This window comes from Salvelinus alpinus, chromosome 18, assembly GCF_045679555.1.
Source record: "Salvelinus alpinus chromosome 18, SLU_Salpinus.1, whole genome shotgun sequence".
In the NCBI taxonomy this organism is placed as follows: Eukaryota; Metazoa; Chordata; class Actinopteri; order Salmoniformes; family Salmonidae; genus Salvelinus; species Salvelinus alpinus.
Window position 1 is genome coordinate 14,528,105 of NC_092103.1, and position 24,733 is coordinate 14,552,837.

The window sequence follows — 24,733 nt, forward strand, 5'->3', positions numbered from 1 at the left end:
AAATAGAGCGAGAAATAGAGATGGAGTAGAGACAGAGGGGACAGTAAAGAGGGGAAAGGAGGATGGGGAAGTGGAAGCCGACTAGCACAACCATGAGTCAGAGGGCAGACACTAGAGGCGCCTGGTGCCGTGTGTCAGCCTAGCAGACCAGCCGTGCCAATGTATGTCTCTCTGACCCACTGCCTGTTTCAACAGGCCTGACCCTTGGGGGTCACAGGGTCAGGAGAGGAGCATAAACACACAGAGTGGCAGAGCTGCTACTAACAGCCAGGCATGGATTCCTCCACGGCTCGCTACACACCACAACAGTCAGACACACACTCAACTGTGTTTAGATAAGTTTGACAAGGTGACACAGATGCCAGCCAAAGACAGATCATCTGAGGGAGTATTGGCAGTTGTTTAATAAACCTCACAAATTTACAAGCGTTTAATAATGTTGCTAGCACAAAGTGCTTTCAGGCTGATCCTCATACTAGCAACAAAACAGTGACCATGTTTAGTGCGTGATGTGAATTTGTATGTGAATGTTGCATTTGTGTGTGTGTGTGTGTGTGTGTGTGTGTGTGTGTGTGTGTGTGTGTGTGTGTGTGTGTGTGTGTGTGTGTGTGTGTGTGTGTGTGTGTTTGCATTGCACGCGTGTCGTAGGTGACAGGAGTGTGCAGGGTGACAGATCGTTCCACCTGCTCGCTCACAGATGTCTCTATTCTGTTTACATAGGAGCCTAGGCGTCTGTCCAGACACTAAAGACAACGGAACTTTTCACATAGCAGCACACAACACCAGGAATTCAATTCATCTCAGCCAGCCTCTTTCCAAAACATGGCCCTGATGGCTGACAGGGCAGGAGCAGAGGCCACCGCCACCCCACCACGGCTGGGTCGATCCTGGGCCTCTCACACATCTCAGCAGCTAGGCAAGCAGAGGCTGGGAAGGAAGCAGTGTACGGTGAGCGTGCTCGACCACAAATTAGGTGGGAAGTTGTAGGGATTCAAGGAATGTCAGCAAAGTAATGCAAAACCTAGTGGATTGTAAACTACAGGTGCACTCAAGTTATTTAGGAGATGCACCTCATGTTTCTTCGAAAAAATTATTTTGGTGACCCTCTAACATCGCCCGCTTTAGAAGGGTGCTACGTTCCTGTGTGATGAACGAACAACTTAGCAACCATCTCACAAGTCGCAACTCATATCTTTTCAATGAAGTGACAAAACATTCACGTACAGAATAATAAAGAAACCAAAACACGGAGGGGCACACAAAGTATCACGCCACCCTTTCTTTCCATTCAACAAACCTGTTTTCGCCTCAATCAGCGCTCCCCTTTTCCTGTGTAAGCGCTTAAAGACCCAGAGGGGTGTTTGTGATAAAAGACGAGAGCCATACAGCCTCAGTCATGCATGTGTGGTTTACTAGGTAACACAGCCGTTCACACATCAACCCAGGGTTTAGGCCTCCCGGGCCCCCCCCCCCCCCCCCATTTCTCCCCCACCTCCTCTCTGCCTTCAGATGCTATCTGTGGGACAGTCTTTAGGTCTGCCAGGGCCGGGTGGCTGGGATTATGGGAAAGCTCCCCAGATGGAGGGATAAGGAGGAGAGGAATAAAGGACAGGCTGATCAAAGCGCAGGGGCCTCTGTGTGTCAGGCTGTGTTAGAATGGCTGGGGGCCCGGGGATGGGGCCCGGCTGTGGGGCCCGCTGAGGCTCTGTTATAATCACTGATAGGGATTAGAGAGGAAAATGGAAGCTACTCCATCTCAGAGGATGTACAAGATAAGAAGGGGAAAGTAACTGCTGGCTGTCAAATAGGAAGTGGAGCAGTCAAGAGACATAGACGAACACCGTAGGTTCAACCAGACATCCAGGTGAGGCCGGATAAGATGTTGACTTATAGCCTACTTAGTGCACAAACATAGTATAAAGAATCAAATATACAGCACATTGCTATTGTTTGATATTCCTGTCATAGCAGCGGGAAGTAGGGGAGCACGCCCTGAAAAATCAGAAAATGTTTTATTTTTTACAACAACAAAAAAGTAGTGCACTGGGCCTTTACTAGTATTGGCGGACCGATAGAAACGTCTGTAGCGCTGGCAAAAACATTTTTTTCAGCATCTCCACTTCGGCAAAAAAGGTAGTTGTATAATGAAGAACAGTATCTTGTAGGATTCAATAGTTGTAATTGTAGTTGTTGCCCTGTCCCTTTCTCTGCGCATGTCATTCTAATGGCATTCATTGAAACAAAAAAAACCTGTCCTCAAACATTCACATCAAAAGATACAAAGTTACGGACAAAGACAAAACATCCATATCAAATAAAATATTTTTATAACATGGAAAACAAACACTTTGTACAGTAATAATTTACTGTATGCACTCACTACTACTATAAGTTGCTCTGGATAAGAGCGTCTACTAACATGGAAAAGGAATGAATAGACAATCAGTTTTCACATAGAAATAATATGCATTTGCAAAGTATTTCAACAAACTGGAAAAAGTATTTTTATATTCCGCAAGTATTATCAGATTAACTGTTTTCTACAGATAATTATCAGACTCAAGTTACAAATGCTGGTAAACTCTCAAATACATTTGGTTTAAACATTTTCCACAAAAGAAACTGGGCCTTTACTAGTCCTGCATTAAATGGACCGATATAGACGTCTTCAGCTTGGCCAAAGACAACGCAGCACCCCCACCGCCACCCTACTTCCCGTGGCTATGATTCCTGTGTGTACACTGGATTTGAATCCACCTCAATAGTACGATAAAAAGGCTTATCAATATTGTCAGCTTGGTTTAATGGATCCTCATTAAGCTCAATAAGTAGGGCAGTGCATCTGCATCCAAAGACCAAATGATAAAGTGACTGTAGCTCATCCAGGTTGATTGGTTGAAAAGTTAAGTAAGCCATTAGCCTAGATCCCATTGGAGTAGCACAGGAGGAAATTACCATGAAAGTCTCTTTTCACTCCAATAAACAGGAGTAGCCTCACTGTAGCAGCAGGTCGAGGTTACAGAGTTCAACATCCAATCCATTCTGTGCTGTGAGACAACAGTCTGTACTTGAACGTATCTGGTTGTGGTATGTATAGTGAACAAAAAAGTGTTGGTCCATGTTTCATGAGCTGAAATAAAAGATCCCAGAAATTTTCCAAACGCACAAAAAGTTTATTTCTCAGATTTTGTGCCAAATGTGTTTATATCCCTGTTAGTGAGCATTTCTCCTTTGCCGACATAATCCATCCACCTGACAGGTGTGGCATTTCAAGAAGCTGAATAAACAGCATTCATTACACAGGTGCACCTTGTGCTGGGAACAAGGCCTCTACAATGTGCAGTTTTGTCACACAACACGATGCTACAGATGTTTTGAGGGCGCATGCAATTGGCATGCTGACTGCAGGAATGTCCACAAGAGCTGTTGTCAGAGAATTGTATGTTCATTTCTCTACCATAAGCCACCTCCAATGTTATTTTATAGAATTTGGCAGTACGTCCAACTTGCCTCAGAAACGCAGACCACATGTAACCCCGCCAGCACAGGACCTCAATGTCCAGCTTCTTCACCTGCAGGATCGCATGATACCAGTCATCTGGACAGCTGATTAAACACAGGCGTATTTCTGTCTGTAATAAAGCCCTTTTGAGGGGAAAAACTCATTCTGATTGGCTGGGCCTGGCGGTCAAGTGGGTGGGCCTATAGCCAGTCATGTGTAATCCATATATTAGGGCCTAATGAATGTACAGTTGAAGTCGGAAGTTTACATACACCTTAGCCAAATACATTTAAACTCAGTTTTTCACAATTCCTGACATTTAATCCTAGTAAGAATTCCCTGTCTTAGGTCAGTTAGGATCACCACTGTATTTTAAGAATGTGAAATCTCAGAATAATAGTAGAGAGAATGATTTATTTCAGCTTTTATTTATTTCATCACATTCCCCGAGGGTCAGAAGTTTACATGCACTCAATTAGTATTTGGTAGCATTGCCTTTAAATTGTTTAACTTGGGACAAACGTTTTTGGGTAGCCCACAATAAGTTGAGTGAATTTTGGCCCATCCCTTCTGACAGAGCTGGTGTAACTGAGTCAGGTTTGTAGGCCTCCTTGCTCGCACACGCTTTTTCAGTTCTGCCCACAAATGTTCTATGGGATTGAGGTCAGGGCTTTGTGATGGCCACTCCAATACCTTGACTTTGTTGTCCTTAAGCCGTTTTGCCACAACTTTAGAATTATGCTTGGGGTCATTGTCCATTTGGAAGACTCATTTGCGACCAAGCTTTAACTTCCTGACTGATGTCTTGAGATGTTGCATCAATATACCCACCTAATTTTCTTTCCTCATGAAGCCATCTATTTTGTGAAGTGCACCAGTCCCTCCTGCAGCAAAGCACCCCCACAACATGATGCTGCCACCCCCGTGCTTCACGGTTGGGATGGTGTTCTTTGGCTTGCACGCCTCCCCCTTTTTCCTCCAAACATAACTATGGTCATTATGGCCAAGCAGTTCTATTTTTGTTTGATCAGACCAGAGGACATTTCTCCAAAAAGTACAATCTTAATCTCCATGTGCAGTTGCAAACCGTAGTCTGGCTTTTTTATGGCGGTTTTGGAGCAGTGGCTTCTTCCTTCCTGAGCGGCCTTTCAGGTAATGTCGATATAGGACTTGTTTTCCTGTGGATATAGATACTTTTGTACCCGTTTCCTCCAGCATCTTCACAAGGTCCTTTGCTGTTGTTCTGGGATAGATTTTCACTTTTCGCACCAAAGTATGTTCCTCTCTAGGAGACAGAACACGTCTCCTTCCTGAGCGGTATGACGGCTGCGTGGTCCCATGGTGTTCATACTTGCGTACTATTGTTTGTACAGATGAACGTGGTACCTTCAGGCATTTGGAAATTGCTCCCAAGGATGAACCAGACTTGTGGAGGTCTACAATTTTTTTTCTGAGGTCTTGGCTGATTTCTTTTGATTTTCCCATGATGTCAAGCAAAGAGGCACTGAGTCTGAAGGTAGGCCTCGAAATACATCCACCACCAATTGACTCAAATGAAGTCAATTAGCCTATCAGAAGCTTCTAAAAGCATGACATAATTTTCTGGAATTTTCCAAGCTGCTTAAAGGCACAGTCAACTAGTGTATGTAAACTTCTGACCCACTGGAATTGTGATACAGTGAATTATAAGTGAAATAATCCGTTTGTAAACAACTGTTGGAAAAATGACTTGTGTCATGCACAAAGTAGATGTCCTAACCGACTTACCAAAACTATAGTTTGTTAACAAGAAATTTGTGGAGTGGTTGAAAAACAAGTTCTAATGACTAAGTGTATGTAAACTTCCGACTTCAACTGTATGTTTCAATTGACTGGTTTCCTTTATTGAACTGTAACTCGAAATTGTTGCATCTTGCGTTCATATTTTTCTTCATTGAATTACATTCCAGGGCAGCAGGATATGGAACACTAGCTCCATAAGGCAGGCGGGGTGCCGGGCGCTGGGAGACGTGGTGTGAGAGACGCGCTGGACTGTGGATGAACCTGGTGTGTCTGAGTGTCTCAATGCCCAGAGAGGATGAGATGTTCTCTCAGACCCCTGGGACATCGGTCTGTTCTCACTCCACATCTCTGTATTGCCATGGAGATCACAATTAATAGCCCTGTGATCCTGCACAAGTCCTCCAAAAAGCCCAAATTAGGGTATCTCCAAGCTCCATACTTTGGGCTGAGAGCGTAGGGTTACATATAGAAAAATGGGAAAAATACTCAGTTGACAAGCACAGTATGCCAGAAATGAACAATTAAGAGATAGTGGGATGATCTCAAGAGCAAGGAGGAGTGTCAGTTTACATCGAGACGGGACATAAAACACTTGTGAGAGAGCTTAACTCAGAGGCTGTTACAGTGGGAGAAACCCCATAGCAAAGATTTACGGGGTTCGCTCAATTCACACATCCTTTATCATGGTTATTATACTGGTGTGACCCGAGAGCATGAAGCAGATTCATAATGGTGTCCATTTCTAGAAAGATCATGTACAATGGTGATTCCTTAATGTGCCATATACACTGAGTGTACAAAACATTAAGAAACCCTTTGTAATATTGAGTTGAAGGCACCCCCCTCCCTCAGTGTAGATCATATACTGTATGTTTGGGTGGTGCATGGAATGGTGGGGTGTACTGTATGATAAAGACAGCAGACAGGTGAACCTCCAGGACAGGGGCTGACAGAGACATGCTCTCCTCTCCTCTGGGGCCAATCCCAGTCCTATCCTGCAGCCCAGCATGTAGGTTCCCTGACATCCAGAAAAACATTCCTCAGTTATTAGGGTTATTATTTGTGTGTGTGTGTGTGTGTGTGTGTGTGTGTGTGTGTGGTGTGTGGTGTGTGGTGTGTGGTGTGTGGTGTGTGGTGTGTGTGTGTGTGTGTGTGTGTGTGTGTGTGTGTGTGTGTGTGCCTACATCCCTATTAATCTGTGTCAAAACATGTCTTACTTAGTAAAACCCATAACTCAATCTTGGCTAGAAATACTCTCACAGAGGAACAAACTCCCACTGAGGAACAAAGTCTTTACACTTTCCAGGGGCAAACTATTTGGCCTGAAACATATTATTCTCCTTGAGGCTTTCAAACAGGTGTTCTTTCAGCAGAGAATTTGTTTAAGTAACACGGCACTTAGCAGGTATTTGGGCCCTATGCTTCAAATATGAGTAATCACTTACTTTGCGTTTAGGTAGCGTGCTATTTAGCATGTATGCCAATTTAATCTGAAACAAGAGTGAGAATGTTGAAAGGGGCTTCAATACAGTCTAACTCCAACTGCTGCTCCACGGGGCTACTTTATCGGGAAACGACGTCTCTCGTCACATTCCTCTGATAGAAATATGTCGGGATAGTTAAGTCACACTTAAAGAGGACAGCTACAGCCATGGGAAGAGGAATCCACAGAATGTGACAACCATAGAATATGTTGTAGATCTTAGGCCTAATAACCCACATAAAAAAGTACTATAGTATACTATGGTATAAATACTTAGTATTCACTGTGGTGTTTTTGCAGACTGTTCTGTAGTATTCACTGTAGAAAGTCTATGAAAACACGACAGTGAATACTGTAATATTTACTGTAGTATTTACAGTTAATAAATACTAGTTTACAGTAAAACTCTAGTATATACTGTAGGGTTAAGGGAAAGGGGATACCTAGTCAGTAACTGAATGCAGTCAACCGAAATGTGTTTTCCGCATTTAGCCAAACCCCTCAATCAGAAAGGTGTGTGGGGGGGGGCTGACTTAACGGAAAACTCCACCCAAAAACTATCTTTTGGTATTTGTTTCATAAGTCCATTGTTGATATAGTAGCAAAACGTTTTGCATGTTAGCAATCAAGCTTTCAAGATATGTAACTTTCAAAATACAGAAATCTGGCTCATATGATGCAAAATGCATCATACAGGCCAGATTTCTGTATGTGGCAAATTTCTATATTTTGGTCCATTTCTTAGCATCGAAGATAACATTCTGTACCAAAATCCATGTGAGCCTCCCAGGCCCATGTTGCCCAGGGTTAATTAAGAACATAATAATATTACATTGTATTGCATTACAAACTTGTTCCACGAATCCCTTGGTCAAAAGTTGTTTGTGTTGTTAGTAATATTAATTTATTTAGACAGCTGGCTCTGGAACCCACTTTGAGAACCCCTGCTGTAAGGAACATGGTCTATGGTCTACATATGGTCTACAGTGCCTTTGGAAAGTATTCAGACCCCTTGACTTTTTCCACATTTTGTTACGTTACAGCCTTATTCTAAAATGGATTAAATCGTTTTTATCCCTCATCAATCCACACACAATACACCCATAATGACAAAGCAAAAACTGGTTTTTAGACATTTTTGCAAATGTATTAAAAACTGAAATATCACGTTCACATAAGTATTCAGACCCTTTACTCAGTACTTAGTTGAAGCACCTTTGGCAGCGATTACAGCCTTGAGTCTTCTTGGGTATGATGCTACAAGCTTGGCACACCTGTATTTGGGGAGCTTCTTTCATTCTTCTCTGCAGATCCTCTCAAGCTCTGTCAGGTTGGATTGGGAGTGTCGCTGCACAGCTATTTTCAGGTCTCTCCAGAGATGTTTGATCGGGTTCAAGTCCAGGCTCTGACTGGGCCACTCAAGGACATTCAGAGACCTATCCCTAAGCCACTCCTGCATTGTCTTGGTTGTGTGCTTAGGATCATTGTCCTGTTGGAAGGTGAACCTTCACCCTCGTCTGAGGTCATGAGCGCACTGGAGCAGATTTTTATAAAGGATCTCTCTGTACTTTGCTCTGTTCATCTTTCCCTCGATCTTGACTAGTCTCCCAGTCCCTACCACTGAAAAACATCCCCACAGCATGATGCTGCCACCACCATGCTTCACAGTAGGGATGGTGCCAGGTTTCTTTCCAGACGTGATGCTTGGCATTCAGGCCAAAGAGTTCAATCTTGGTTTCATCCAACCAGAGAATCTTTTTCTCATGGTCAGAGTCCTTAGGTGCCTTTTTGCAAACTCTGAGTGGGCTGTCATGTGCCTTTTACTGAGGAGTAGTCTGTCTGGCCACTCTACCATAAAGGCCCGATTGGTAGAGTGCTTCAGAGATGGATGTCCTTCTGGAAGGTTCTCCCATCAACACAGAGGAACTCTGGAGCTCAATCAGAGTGACAAATCGGGTTCTTGGTCACCTCCCTGACCAAGGACCTTCTTCCCTGATTGCTCAGTTTGGCCGTGAGGCCAGCTCTAGGAAGGGTCTTGGTGGTTCCAAACTTCTTCCATTTAAGAATGATGGCCACTGAGTTCTTGGGGACCTTCAATGTTGCACAACATTTTTGGTACCCTTGCACCTTTTATTATTTATTCTATTTATCTAGGCAAGTCAGTTAAGAACAAATTTTTATTTTCAATGACGGCCTAGGAACAGTGGGTTAACTGCCTTGTTCAGGGCCAGAACAACAGATTTTTACCTTGTCAGCTCGGGGATTCGTGTGTAGATTGATGAGGAACATTTTCTATTTTATCCATTTTAGAATAAGGCTGTAACGTAACAAAATGTGGAAAAAGTCAAGGTATCTGAATACTTTCCGAATGGACTGTGTACTTGGCATGTAGGTTTTCCACTAATGAGTGGCACAAATTGGGATATGGGGGAGGAGAATGGGCAGGGTATATGTTAATTAATAAATACTGTGGTGGCACCCCGCCTGTATTTACTACAGTGTTTGTTTTGCGGAACATACTGTAGTATTTAGCATAGTATTCTACAACAAGTACTACACATGATTGAGAGACACTACAGTGCGTAGTATAGTACTCTACAGTATACTACAGTTTACTAAAGAATTCTGTAGTAATTTGTTGTATTTTTTCGTGTGGGTAAAGACAGGGCTCTATGGTGTGACCATTTCACTCGCCATATGCGCCTAAATATTTTGCTGTGCGACCTGGAGTTTTAATTTAGGTGCACCAGTGCGACTACAAAAAAATCCCCTAGATGATAATTGTTGCAATGATTACTTCACTGTACCGCAGCCCGAGTGCCATGCAGAATACACTGAGTGCAGATACATGACCGTCATGCTTGCACCATTGCTAAAGAAAACGGCATTTAATCTTAAATATTTGTCATTGTGCTTCTAAATATTTCAACTTAGGGGCACATGTGCTCCTGGTAAAAAAAGGTCAGCGTAGAGCCCTGAAAGAGCTAGTACATTAAAGCATCGAAAGCAGCACATCAAAAGTGGCTTCAGAACAATAGAGGGAGAGAGAACCTATTAAATCTGGGTGGTAACACTGGTCTGTTGTCAGGAAGACAGACGAACAGCACCAGGCGGTACGGCTGGCCCTCCTCTGGACTTCAGAAATAGAAGCCCTGGGTCCTGGTTTATCTGGCCCATTGTCAGACAGAGTCACACACACAGCAGCCAAGACATCCAGGCTCCCCACTGGGACCACTGAATGGGACTGGAGGAGTGGGGAGGAGTGAAAGAGAGACAACATTTCCATTTCATTAATTTAGCAGGCGCTCATATCCAGGGCGACTTACAGTAGTGAGAGCATACATTTTCATACAACCGCGTCAGAATCACTGGGCCTTTAGATAACTGCCTGAGGTGAAAACCCAGGCTACAGCCCAGCTCCCTGTGCTGTGAGGTCTACTGGGTGTACCTCCCACGCTGATCATCATTACCCAATGAGGACGCATGAACTGTCAGCGGCAATTCATTGAAACTAACACTTCACGGTACGCCTCATTCAGTCCCTTCCAGTTCTGACCTCAGTTACTCATAGTGAACAGTGTACCTCACCTAGCTCACAAGAGGCAGTCATAGAAAGTCCCAAACATCCCCTTTCACAACATCCGCCCGACAATCATCGGTTCCCCGAGGCCTCTTAGAGTGAGACGTGTGATTGAGGGAGACAGAGGGGAGGGATGGAGGGCAGGAGAGGGAGAGAGACTTTGAAAGAAGAGGGACCTCCTGAAAGCAGGCCACTGGACATTCCCTTCCTGTCCTGATCCCTGTGGCCCAGGGAGCTGTAGTGACCCGCTCCGGACCCTCCCGCTGGGGACCCTTCACATCTACAGCTGGTCGCGGCTGCAAACGGCTCTCTGTCCACTGCTCTACTCCCAGAACTGGGCTGGCAACCCCCAGTGCAAACGTGCCACGTGAGGATTCCCAGAACCCAACGTAAAGCTAAATAAAGCAGCTAGCCCCCGCGCCACATCTGGGAGGGAGAGCTGGCAGCGAGAAGAGACGGTCAGAGGTGAACACTGATCCCAGCCCCTACCCTCCTCAGCCTTGTTTTCAGTCCTGATCATGGTGTTGGGTTTCTGCGCCACTGCCTGTCACACTCACTTAGACTCATCACTGGGGTTCTCTCCCTTTCGCTCTCTCACACATATACACACACATACATAAACATGTTCAGAGAAACACACACACACAGGGATCCCGACCATAAACATAGAAACACTACAGCCCCTGAGATAAGCTCTATGGGGAAACCAATTGGCTAGAGGACAACATAACAAACAGAGGGCTTGTGAAAGTGTAGTAGGTTACATGGATAATTCTGTATTGTATTACCATTGTATTCTGAAAACAGAGATTTTCCCCAATGAAAGCTCCAGGAGGTGACTCCACACTGTGAGAGAGGTGAGGACAGACCAAGGGTCCCAGAGACGTAGCTTAGCCTAGAGGACTCCCTGCTGGTGACAAGTGAGATGATGGGAAACTAAACTCAGCAAAAAAGAAACGTCCCTTTTTCAGGACCCTGTTTTTCATAGATAATTCGTAAAAATCCAAATAACTTCATTGTAAAGAGTTTAAACACTGTTTCCCATGCTTGTTCAATGAACCATAAACAATTAATGAACATGCACCAGTGGAATGGTCGTTAAGACACTAACAGCTTACAGACGGTTGGCAATTAAGGTCACAGTTATGAAAACTTAGGACACTAAAGAGGCCTTTCTACTGACTGAAAAACACCAAAAGAAAGATGCCGAGGATCCCTGCTCATCTGCGTGAACGTGCCTTAGGTATGCTGCAATGAGGCATGAGGACTGCAGATGTGGCCAGGGCAATAAATTGCAATGTGCAACGCATACTGTGAGACGCATAAGACAGCACTACAGGGAGACAGGACGGACAGCTGATCGTCCTCGCAGTGGCAGACCACGTGTAACAACATCTGCACAGGATTGGTACATCCGAACATCCGACCTGCGGGACAGATACAGGATGACAACAACAACTGCCCAAGTTACACCTGGAACGCACAATCCCTCCATCAGTGCTCAAACTGTCCGGAATAGGCTGAGAGAGGGTGGACTGAGGGCTTATAGGCCTGTTGTAAGGCAGGTCCTCACCAGACATCACCGGCAACAACGTCGCCTATGGGCACAAACCCACCGTCGCTGGACCAGACAGGACTGGCAAAAAGTGCTCTTCTCTGACGAGTCGCGCTTTTGTCTCACCAGGGGTAATGGTCGGATTCGCGTTTATCGTCGAAGGAATGAGCGTTACACCGAGGCCTGTACTCTGGAGCGATTTGGAGGTGGAGGATCCGTCATGGTCTAGGGCGGTGTGTCACAGCATCATCGGACTGAGCTTGTTGTCATTGCAGGCAATCTCAACGCTGTGCGTTAGAGGGAAGACATCCTCCTCCCTCATGTGGTACCCTTCCTGTAGGCTCATCCTGACATGACCCACCAGCATGACAATGCCACCAGCCATACTGGTCGTTCTGTGCGTGATTTCCTGCAAGACAGGAATGTCAGTGTTCTGCCATGGCCAGCGAAGAGCCCAGATCTCAATCCTATTGAGCACGTCTGGGACCTGTTGGATCGGAGGGTGAGGGCTAGGGCCCTTCCCCCCAGAAATGTCTGGGAACTTGCAGGTGCCTTGGTGGAAGAGTGGGGTAACATCTCACAGCAAGAATGGGCAAATCTGGTGCAGTCCATGAGGAGGAGATGCACTGCAGTACTTAATGCAGCTGGTGGCCACACCAGATACTGACTGCTACCTATGATTTTGACCCCCCCCTTTGTTCAGGGACACATTATTCAATTTCTATTAGTCACATGTCTGTGGAACTTGCTCATTTTATGTCTCAGTTGTTGAATCTTGTTATGTTCATACAAATATTTACACACGTGAAGTTTGCTGAAAATAAACGCAGTTCACAGTGAGGATGTTTCCTTTTTTGCTGAGTTTATATTGTCAGCAATGATAAACCAGCATTTCTGGAAGCTCAAACTTATACTGCCTAGTAACTGTTGAATTGGAAATAGACTTCAGAGAGGGCCATATTGATGCCCAGGTGATCTCAATGAAAATGAGTCTTAAAGGGATATGTTAATTTGAAATCCTCCGGCTGATCCTTGATAAGCCACTGTACCCCAGCTCAAACAAAGACTCTAGTGATCATACACCGGCATTGCTGTCCTTACATTTTGGTGAGATTATCCGACTAGTTTATTCCCTGTAAGAATAGTTTAGTGTCTTCTTCTCCGGTGGGGGTCCTGATCCACATAATCCTGTTGTTCGGAAGATTAGTGACCAAGTAGGCATGAGTTGCATGGTGCCATTCTGAGAAACCAGTGAGACATGGCAGTGCACCCTTATTCAGCTCATTACTGCCTTTCTCAAACCAATTAAGCCACTCATCCCAGCTCTGATAGAGCCCTCCAGCTGTAGGAGACAGCCTAGTGCTGTGTTCATTTAAATCAAATACAATTGTAATGGTCGGGTACACATATTTTGCGGGGGATAGCGAAATGCTTAAGTTCCTACCTCCAGCAGTTGAAAAAAATACATTATTTCACCTTTATTTAACCAGGTAGGCTAGTTGAGAACAAGTTCTCATTTACAACTGCGACCTGGCCAAGATAAGACAAACAATAACACAGTGTTACACATGGAATAAACAAACATACAGTCAGTAAAGGAGGAATTGGCTTTGGGGGTGACTAGAAATATACCTGCTGGAGCGCGCGCCATGGGTGGGTGCTGCTATGGTGATCAGTGAACTGAGATAAGGCGGGGCTTTACCTAGCAAAGACTGATAGATGACCTGGAGCCAGTGGGTTTGCCGACGAATATTAAGCGAGGGCCAGCCAACGAGAGCATACAGGTCGCAGTGGTGGGTAGTATATGGGGCTTTGATGACAAAACGGATGGCACTGTGATAGACTGCATCCAATTTGCTGAGTAGAGTGTTGGAGGCTATTTTGTAAATGACATCGCCGAAGTCAAGGATCGGTAGGATAGTCCGTTTTACGAGGGTATGTTTGGCAGCATGAGTGAAGGATGCTTTGTTGCGAAATAGGAAGCCGATTCTAGATTTAAGAGAGCATGCATTTAGTTTTACTTGCATTTAAGAGCAGTTGGAGGCCACGGAAGGAGAGTTGTATGGCATTGACGCTCGTCTGGAGGTTAGTTAACACAGTGTCCAAAGAAGGGCCAGAAGTATACAGAATGGTGTCGTCTGCGTAGAGGTGGATCAGAGACTCACCAGCAGCAAGAGCGATATCATTGATGTATACAGACAAGAGAGTCGGCCCGAAACTCTTATTACCAGTGCAGTAATAACTAACAACGCAAAACAATACATGCAAACCCCAAAAATTTAAATAAAGAAATTAAGAAATACTGAAATAGAACGAGCGATGTCAGAGTCCGGAATATAAATATATACTGTATGTATATGATGGTGTGTGTTGACATTATGGACAGTATATGAATAGAAAAGGTGTGTACAGCAGTAGTTATATGATGAGCCTTGACTAGAATACAGTATATACATATGAAGTGGGTAAAACAGTATGTAAACATTATTAAAGTGACCAGTTTTCAATGACTATGTACATAGGGCAGGTTGAGTACTGGGTGGTAGCCAGTTTGCAGTGGTGTGAAGTACTTCAGTAAAAATACTTTAAAGTACTACTTAAGTAGTTTTGGGGGGTATATGTACTTGACTATTTATATTTTTGCCAACTTTTACTTCACTACATTCCTAAAGAAAATAATGTACTTTTTACTCCATACATTTGTCCATACATCCCTGACACACAAAAGTACTCGTTACATTTTGAAAGGAAAATGGTCCAATTCACACACTTATCAAGAGAACATCCCTGGTCATTCCTACAGCCTCTGATCTGGCGGACTCACTGAACACAAATCCTTCATTTGTAAATGATGTCTGAGTATTGGAGTTTGTCCCTGGCTATCCACCAATAAAAAATGTAAAAATAAATGAATTGGGACAGTCTGGTTTGCTTAAGGAATTTGAAATGATATATACTTCTGATAGTTAAGTATATTTTAGCAATTCCATTCACTTTTGATACTTAAGTATATTTAAAACCAACTTTTACTCAAGTAGTATTTTACTGGGTGACTTTTACTTGAGTCATTTTCTATTAAGGTATCTTAACTTTTACTCAAGTATGACAAATGAGTACTTTTTCCACCACTGCCAGCTTGTAACAGTGCGTTTGTCTGTCCCTGTGAATCTCAGATTCACCGGCACAGAGAAACGCACACGCACATACAACTCACCCGTCGTTGGAGCAGGTCATAAACTCGTCCTTAATCTTGGGGTGCCAACAGCCGCTGTTCAGCATGGCAGTGTGACCCTGAAATAAAAAGACAGACAGAAACGTAGTTAAATGGCTATAATTTTACCCAATCAGCACTGAGGAATCTGGATTTAAAAAAGTAACGACCAAACATCTATTTTACAGAGAGTGGCACGTCGTGCATAGCAGCCTGATCTCACTGCTCCTAGTTAGCCCTTGGTCCTTCTCCAGAGAAAAGAGATGGAGCTACAGGGAAGGAGAACCCCCCCTGACCCCTAAACACCAGAGCCAGCCAGGCCCAGTGGAGCTCCCTCTGCCTCAAAACTGAGAGCTCATAGCACTGTGACCTCCAGCAGGGCTCTCCTCTGGTAAAAAAAAGCACGCACAGAAATAGCCATAACAAATAACATCTTCAAAGAGCGACTGCCCAGAGAGAGGCTCTCTCGCACCGAGAGGGCAGGGGATTTCTCCGTCGTGCAGCCGAGAGAGTTCAGACATGACATATCTCAACCTGACAGAGAGGACAGGAGTTGAGCAAAATTACATCAGTGTGTGAATTGTGGAGGCCTGCCTGCTCACTGTGAGATCCTCTTAGCCCTTTTACCATGGGACTGGACACGGCCCGGCTTCCACTGTACTATGTTCCCCTTTACCACAACTTATCAAACCGTCATTCTCTCTCATTTATAGCATTTAAATGCTATATCTCCCCATACTGTAAAATACAAGGACTACTTTGAATATTCACGGATGGAGAACAAAAAAGTATTTCAACCTCTACTTGTAATGCTTAGGTACAGTCCACAAACGGTGTTGTATGTTTAGAGCTTAAATGGTTTTGTAAATGACTGAATTACTTCCACGTTCCGGCAAAAGGCATCAAAACAAACAGCTCCGGTCTTTCACAGTCTTTTAATTGGACTGGAGGAACTACCGTTGCTATGCACCTCTGATTCCCCTCCTCCCCAACAGAACAGGAGAGGACAGCCAACTGCCAATGCCTGATTAGAACCAGACTGACAAACACACTTGACAGTAAACACCACATCAAAAAGAATAATCCTAATTACAAACAGAAACCTGGGTGGAAAAATCAGCCTCACTGATACTAGGAAACCGTGGAAAGCCTTTAGTGCGTGTGTTAGTGATGGGGGGATGGATACAGTTACATATCAGGATATCATTTTTTATGATATATCGATCTTATCATTATAAAAACATTGCAATATTATTTTTGCGCTAGTTGGCTGTACCTGCACCAATAATTTTTTTTATAGATTTCAGCACTTTTATTTCCATGACTGACCAAAGCTTTCTCATGGCGGCCTCTTGAGTGGCGCAGTGGTCTAAGGCACTGCATCGCAGTGCTAGCGGTGTCACTACAGATCCGAGTTCGATACAGGGCTGTGTCGGAGCAGGCCGAGACCGGGAGACCCATGAGGCGACGCACATTTGGGTCAGCGTCGTCCGGGTTAGGGGAGGGTTTGGCAGGCTGAGATGTCCTTGTCCCATCGCGCTCTTTTTATTAATTTTTTGATTTCACCTTTATTTAACCAGGTAGGCAAGTTGAGAACAAGTTCTCATTTACAACTGCGACCTGGCCAAGAATAAAGCAAAGCAGTTCGACACATACAACAACACAGAGTTACACATGGGATAAACAAAACATACAGTTGAAGAAAATCTATATACAGTGTGTGCAAATGAGGTAAGAAAGGGAGGTAAGGCAATAAATAGGCCATGGTGGCGAAGTAATTACAATATACCAATTAGACACTAGAGTGATTGATGTGCAGAAGATGATTGTGCAAGTAGAGATACAGGGGTGCAAAGGAGAAAGATAAATAACTAAATACAGTATGGGGATGGGGTAGTTGGATGGGCTATTTACAGATGGGCTATATACAGGTGCAGGGATCTGTGAGCTGCTCTGACAGCTGGTGCTTAAAGCTAGTGAGGGAGGTTCAGTGATTTCTGCAATTCATTCCAGTCATTGGCAGCAGAGAACTTGAAGGAAAGGCGGCCAAAGGAGGAATTGGCTTTGGGGGTGACTAGAGAGATATACCTGCTGGAGCGCGTGCTACGGGTGGGTGCTGCTATGTTGACCAGTGAGCTGAGAAGGCGGGGCCTTACCCATCAGAGACTTGTAGATTACCTGAAGCCAGTGGGTTTGGCGACGAGTATGAAGCGAGGGCCAGCCAACGAGAGCGTACAGGTCGCAGTGGTGGGTAGTATATGGGGCTTTGGTGACAAAACACAGATTAGCAGAGACATCTGCTAAATTAGCTGCTAAATTAGCAGAGACATCTACTAATTTGTTGAGTCGCTCTAGCAACTCCTGTGGCGGGCCGGGCACATGCACGCTGACACGGTCGACAGGTGTACGGTGTTTCCTCCGACATATTTGTGCGGCTGGCTTCCGGGTTAAGCGAGCAGTGTGTCAAGAAGCAGTGCGGCATGGCGGGTCGTGTTTCGGGGGACGCACGACACTCGACCTTTGCCTCTCCCGAGTCTGTATGGGAGTTGCAGCGATGAGACAAAACTGTAACTACCAACTGGACACCACAAAATTGGACTGAAACACGGGGGGAAAAATTATACAAAAATGATCATGGCTCGCTCTTGTCCCTCTGCAGCAGACATGATGATCAGTATGTTTGGAACATCGAATCGCCATAAAATCACAGTATCAAATCGCAATACATATAGAATCGTGAAAATTGCAATGCATATCGTTATGCTAACCAAAGTATCGTGATAATTCCCGGCCCTCTCTCACACACTGTGTGTGTGTGTGTGTGTGTGTGTGTGTGTGTGTGTGTGTGTGTGTGTGTGTGTGTGTGAGTGAGTGAGTGAGTGAGCATATGGGTGGGTGCTGTGCAAGAGACAGAGAGCAGAAGAGAGTGAGGGAGAAAGAGAGAGACTAGTGTGTGTGTGTGTGTGTGTGTGTGTGTGTGTGTGTGTGTGTGTGAGTGAGTGAGTGAGTGAGTGAGTGAGTGAGTGAGTGAGTGAGTGAGTGAGTGAGCATATGGGTGGGTGCTGTGCAAAGAGACAGAGAGCAGAAGAGAGTGAGGGAGAAAGAGAGAGACTAGTGTGTGTGTGGTGGTGATGTAGGGATGTGAGAGAATTGGTTTTGGACACACTACATTAGCTGGGTCACCTTCAGCAGAGCTTCGCTACCCAGAACCCTGCTGCCAGCTACAGCCCCAATGGAGCATTGGATCCACAGGAATGTAGAGAGACAGAGCGACACTCTACAGTAGTTCTCCTACTGGGGAAGTCATCTCTATAACATCATTCTCACAGGTGTCTCAGCCACCATGCAGAACATGCTCTGCGAATGGACAATCAGCAACGGCCTTTTAGACAGCAAAAACTGTTCACCCAAGACGCATTGAACAAACGCGACCTTGGTCAGTGGTCGGTCACCACGGCATGATCTAGTTGTGAATGTCATCGTGACCCTCTCCTACTCCACTCTGACTGCTCCCAGCTGGAAGTACAGTACACATCATTACCCCCATACACAAACTAACCTGCAGCTGCAGAACATACAGTGCAGGGGTCATCTCTGACACAAAGCTAAGGCCCAGGCCCGAATGCTTGTTTGAGCGGCCACCGAAAGGGGGGCTGGAAGGCCATAGTGTCCGATGGCTATATCTCTTCCCTTCTCAGTAACAGAGGAAGCACATATCAGAGAGTAGGTGGTGGATGAGTGTGTACCTTGGTGTTAGCCATGTCCACGATGTACTGGTCTCCCTTGGGACACTCCATGACCGGGAACCCGTCTCGGTCCAACACCTTGGCCTGGGCATTCCCAGAGACCACCAGGATGACATCACCAGTGATGCTGTATTGCAGGGACCTGATCTGGTGGCTGAGAGGGGACACAATGGGAGAGGATGAGAAAGGCAAAGCTTTTTTACTTATCATTCACGTGGCTACCATTGGTCATTCATGAAATGCGTGCGGTAAGTGTCTTTGTGGGAGTTTCTGTTGAATTGGTGAGAGACATCTGCTAAGTCTGAACGTGTACGGCATCAGAGCTACAGCGATGTCATATAACAGCTTTAAATCCTGAAGCAGTTTTAGACAAAAACCTGTTACCATAGGAACCGTGACAACACACATCACAGAGAGTTAGCGGAAACAGTCAGACGTTCGGCCCATTTGATTTGGACCAGACAGACAAACAGTGGAGATGTCTAGGTCTGGGCCTCTCTCTGTCTTGTCCCTCAGACTCAACACAATGAAAAGTCTGTTAGACTGGGACAGAAGAATGTAACACACACCGAAGCTAACCTTGGCTGCACTACACATAGTTGGGTTTCTTCTTTCCAGCAAGAAAAGGAGTGGAGAGGTTCAAATATGAGCCCAAAGATTGGGATTTAGCTACACCAGCAACCCATTCACAATGCCAATCTATGCGCTGCACTGTTACTGTTACCTCCTACTCAACGCACACCACACGTGTCACGCAAACACACACGCACATAACCACTCTCCCAAAGTGCAGATAGCAATTCAGGTCAATATCAAACTGCATTAACACAGCAGGGGGTAGAGGGGCCAGCCAGGTTTCGTGCGGGGAGCCGAACGCTTAGGGAGTGGGACCATAGTGAAATAAAACTGGGTTAACATCTCTGTTCCTACCTCCAGGGGCTGGAGCACAGACAGTCATCACTACATTTCCTTCGGAGGAAGAGTCAACAACACTAAACCAATCAAGGTTCCTCATTAAGTGGAAATAACCCCTCGTTTTTAACTCTAGCGTGCCCTGCAGGTCGATGGAGAAACAGTGGGCTTCACACGGCTCTCCAAATATGGCCTAGTGTGTCAGTGACCGCAGAGACTATTGGACGGCTCTGTAATCAGGCTAAATGTGGCGTAGAGTTCTGCTAATAAGATTCAGGGAAAGCCCGCTCCAGCTCAGCCCATTGGTTCTCAAAACCCCTGAGAGAATGTATTCATTGATGGGTTCCACGAAACAAACATTAAATACGCACAGTGATACACATGGACACAAACACATACACAAGCTCTTCTCTCATCTGCATCCGAGTATACAGTATTTAGGTTAGGTCCATTTAATTAAAGGGAGAAGATCCATTCCTCTGACATGAGGTACTACAGTTAACACGAGGTGCGCTGAAGCAATACAACAACATGTTTGTGCATGTGTATGAGCATTTTGATAGCAGGGTTTCCTTAGCTGGTAATTTACGTTTTTTGGCCAATAAAATTAATTAAAAGCCGATAAATACAATTGTAGCAGGACAAATTGTCCCGGGGTGCATATCATGCATATCAGACTCACTAGAATATATTGAAAGAACAGAATATTAGGGATCAATGAAATAAAGCCATCTAAATACATGCATATTCATCTCTGTTTCAGCACCAATTGGTAGACTTAAAAATACTCTGATCTTGTAGATTATTTAGGGTTGGGAAAGTATTTATGAACCATAAAAAAGGTTTAGAGAGCCTTTACACACATAAACGGTTACATAAACGGTGGTTTGATTCATCCTGAAAGTTGCCATATCTCAAGTTCGATCGATGCGATATTGGAACACTGTTTCCGCTGCAGGCATTTAACAGAGGCGCTGCGCCACGGCACAATCATTGCCTCCATGGCCAAAAAATATGGAACATGAAAAAATATCTGTCGTGGCGCACTTTGAACACGCTAGAACAGGCCACAAATCAGACAACCCCATAGTAGAATAGTTGATCTGTTTACATAGTCGGCTTGTTGTTGTGTTCTACATGAGATAAATATTCCTCTCGAGGCGCATTTATGTTACGAGTGCCATAGGGAGGGAAACCTGCATTCTGACAAGCAGTCAATGCACAACAATTCCTCTAATCGTGGGGAAAATAGCAGTTTAAATGGCCTTTGTTAAAAAGGCGATCCCAGCTTTCCATTCCTACTTAATATATTTGTCAACTCCTAAATACGCGCAAACTGTAGTGTCATGGTTAAGCGCCATACACCTCTGCAAATCCCTGTGAGTGCATAGGGGAGAGTGGGGCTAACGAACGGGTCAATTGTAGAGTAACTTTGATTTAAAACGCCACCCTATGAAGTGGTTTCTTGGAGAAGTACAAACAGGGAACGTGTTACCCCAGGTGGCGGTTTACCCCAAGTTATCTAAACATATAGGCTTACATTATATTCACAATGTTTATGCAAGATTTTTGGGACATAAAATGAATCAATAGGATGCTAACTAGTTAAAAGATGATATTTGGGATCTAACTAATGATTAGCCCAACAGGGTAAATCCAGATAGGCCACCCCATGCTTCAGCCTGTGCTGCATCAGTTGGCCTACAGGTGGTAATGCTTATTGCTAATAGCATACCTGATAATACGGACCATAATATGGAAAAGTGCCACATTCAGCTCTTCAACCCATGGTAATGTTGGAAGATTAGTGCACACAGAATTATAATAGGGAGAATAGCGTACAATAGTAGGCAACATCCATGTCTATTGCCTGCACTAACAACGGAACTGTGTGATGACACGGCCAATTAATTATTGCACCATGCGTCGGGTTCAAACTGTTACGACTTGGTCTGCTCTCCGCTACATAACGATTTAATCACCCTACATGTTTTTTTACTAATGATCCTCAGCAACAACCACACGGCCGTGACGCCGTTTACAGAGGAAGCAAATGAAGGTAAACGAAACATGTCATTAAATGGAATGATGTGGGCTATACCAACTGAAAAGAACTAACAGTAAATTGGCAGTTGAATATGTGTGGTTATTAGGCCTATTGACGGTCGATACTGATGATACAAATAGGAAACAGAGGAAGTCTGGGTAGCCTATAATTAAGAGTGCCCATCAGAGCAAGTTAAAATGCTGTATAATTTAAATTCCGCATAATGGCACAGCATTTCATAAACTTCACTTTAAGTTGTTATGCTTCAGGTTGCTGCCATATGAGTGGTTTCACATTTGTCTCAGCGATTATAAGATAAAATAGATTTAAAAGGGTAATTTATATTTACAATTCCCTTCTCCAAACGGATTACTCATTTATCAATAGCTCTTATCAAGTTATACACCGAGTGTACAAAACATTAGCCCGAGACTGCCCCGCGCAGCTCCCCTGGGACTGCCCCGCAGAATAAATATCAGCCCACAGAGAAATGCATGAGATTGAACTGGTCCATCTCAAAGGTATTCCTAGTCAGAAACCGCATTGCTATGGTACAGTTGGTTAATTGGTTAATGTTGCATAGGCTTGAATAAGCTAAGTAGCCAATAGGCAGAGGGTACATAATGTCTGATTCTCTGTACTAATGGCATTGTAATAATAATGCATTTTATTTGCATCAAACACAACATTTTCAGTCACCTCCTTGTCTGAAGGACAAGTAGATAAACAGGTTAATGTCAAGCCCTGCATGTTCTTTTTCCCAAATGTCTCATGGAATGAACAACACACATTGGTTACTACAGTAGGCTGAATGATAGAACAGCTATTTCCATGTTAAAATGTTATGGGATGCATTTTTCTCCATTGTTTTTGATGGTAGGCCACTCTTGGTAGGCCTACATTATGATCAAGTAGCCACAGTAGCCTACTTGGCCACTGTTAAAACTGTAACTTAAAGCAGGTACAGCCTCAGTGTTCACAGTGAACATGCGCTGGAAGTTGCGCTCAGCAGAACTGAAATTTTCTCAGTGCCCCAAAAAATTCAGAGAACATTGCTGACCAGGTGAATGCTATGATCCCTTATTGATGTCTCCTGTTAAATCCACTTCAATCAGTGTAGATGAAGGGGAGGAGACAGGTTAAAGAAGGATTTTCAAGCCTCAAGACAATTGAGACATCATCAAATCAAATCAAGTTTATTTTATATAGCCCTTCGTACATCAGCTAATATCTCGAAGTGCTGTACAGAAACCCAGCCTAAAACCCCAAACAGCAAGCAATGCAGGTGTAGAAGCACGGTGGCTAGGAAAAACTCCCTAGAAAGGCCAAAACCTAGGAAGAAACCTAGAGAGGAACCAGGCTATGAGGGGTGGCCAGTCCTCTTCTGGCTGTGCCGGGTGGAGATTATAACAGAACTATGCCAAGATGTTCAAAATATTCATAAGTGACAAGCATGGTCAAATAATAATCATGAATAATTTTCAGTTGGCTTTTCATAGCCGATCATTAAGAGTTGAAAATAGCAGGTCTGGGACAGGTGGCGGTTCCATAACCGCAGGCAGAACAGTTGAAACTGGAATAGCAGCAAGGCCAGGTGGACTGGGGACAGCAAGGAGTCATCATGCCCGGTAGTCCTGACGTATGGTCCTAGGGCTCAGGTCCAGGCTCAGGACATGGATTGCGTATGTCTGCCATTCAGAGGATGAATGGGCAAGACAAAATATTCAAGTGCCTTTGAACCGGGTATGGTAGTAGGTGCCAGGTGCACTGGTTTGAGTGTGTCAAGTACTGCAACGCTGCTGGGTTTTTCAACTCAGCAGTTTCCCTTGTGTATCAAGAATGGTCCACCACCCAAAGGACATCCAGCCAACTTGACACAACTGTGGGAAGCAATGGAATCAACATGGGCCAGCATCCCTGTGGAATGCTTGATACCATGTAGAGTCCATGCCCCGATGAATTGAGGCTGTTCTGAGGGCAAAAGGGGGTGCAACTCAGTGTAAATTAAAGTGCATGGAGAATGTTTTTTTTTTCTATCTACAAAAATTCTGTCCATGTTTTTTCCACTTGGAACCGGTAGGTTCACTAGACTTTAATCATGGTTTCCTCGCGTGTAAAGGTGTTGGAATTAAGTCAAGGTCAGAATATGGCATATCTGTAGACACACCTCCACCACACCTTCATTTATTCCATCCTCACTCCAAACAAATAGCTGGTGAATAGCATGCTATTCTCATGCTTAAGTTCAAGGTCAGAACAGAGAGACAAGCGCATAGAAAGGGAATTACGTTCCATTTACGTTTGCTTAACTCGGGTCTGAATTCCCCCCATAGCGAAAAGCCTACAAGGGGATACGTTTTAATATTGTAGTGGACAAATATGAGAAGAAAGTTGGCGCGGCCAAATGCAGGCTACTGTGCAACTCGCTATTCAGGTAGGATGCAATTTGTTTTTACATGTATAATTTAAACAAAATATTATTATTATTCTAGGCCTATTTATTAATCTAAACCAGCTCCTTAAATATGCTTGACGTGTTTTGTTTCATTCTGTTGAGACATTTTGGTTGGCTAAATTAAGTTTGATCTGTCATTATAATTGTGTCCCCCATATTTAGTTTAAGGTTATAAGTAGGCTTGTTGTAAAATAAATATTATTAGCCTATTGCTGTCATTTGTTGGGTACGGTAGGCACTAGCCTTTCTTGACAATTGCGACCAGAGTTACTCCTATTATCTACCAATATAATGCTTATCTTAATAAAGAAAGATAGTCGGCAAGGACAAAGAAATGCATGTCAATGTCGTAGCATGCCGCAGGCATATCTCTCTCTGTCTCTGGGGCTAGGCCTACGTTTCTCTTTCTTCATATATATTAATATCATACAGTGGACTCCTAAGCCTATAGGTGTATACA

The 24,733-nt window shown here is 44.3% G+C and overlaps 1 protein-coding gene across 1 annotated transcript in view; it reads right to left on the reverse strand.

The window, feature by feature from the left end:
- The window catches only part of LOC139543848 (WD repeat-containing protein 70-like), an 82,794-nt gene that overhangs the window by 48,361 nt on the left and 9,700 nt on the right, over positions 1 to 24,733 (reverse strand). Inside the window, exons 8-9 of the mRNA XM_071350330.1 lie at positions 18,860 to 19,013; positions 15,117 to 15,193 (exon numbers count right to left, since the gene is read on the reverse strand). Of these exons, the coding sequence (XP_071206431.1) occupies positions 15,117 to 15,193; positions 18,860 to 19,013 (231 nt within the window). The remainder of the gene's footprint in view (positions 1 to 15,116; positions 15,194 to 18,859; positions 19,014 to 24,733) is intronic.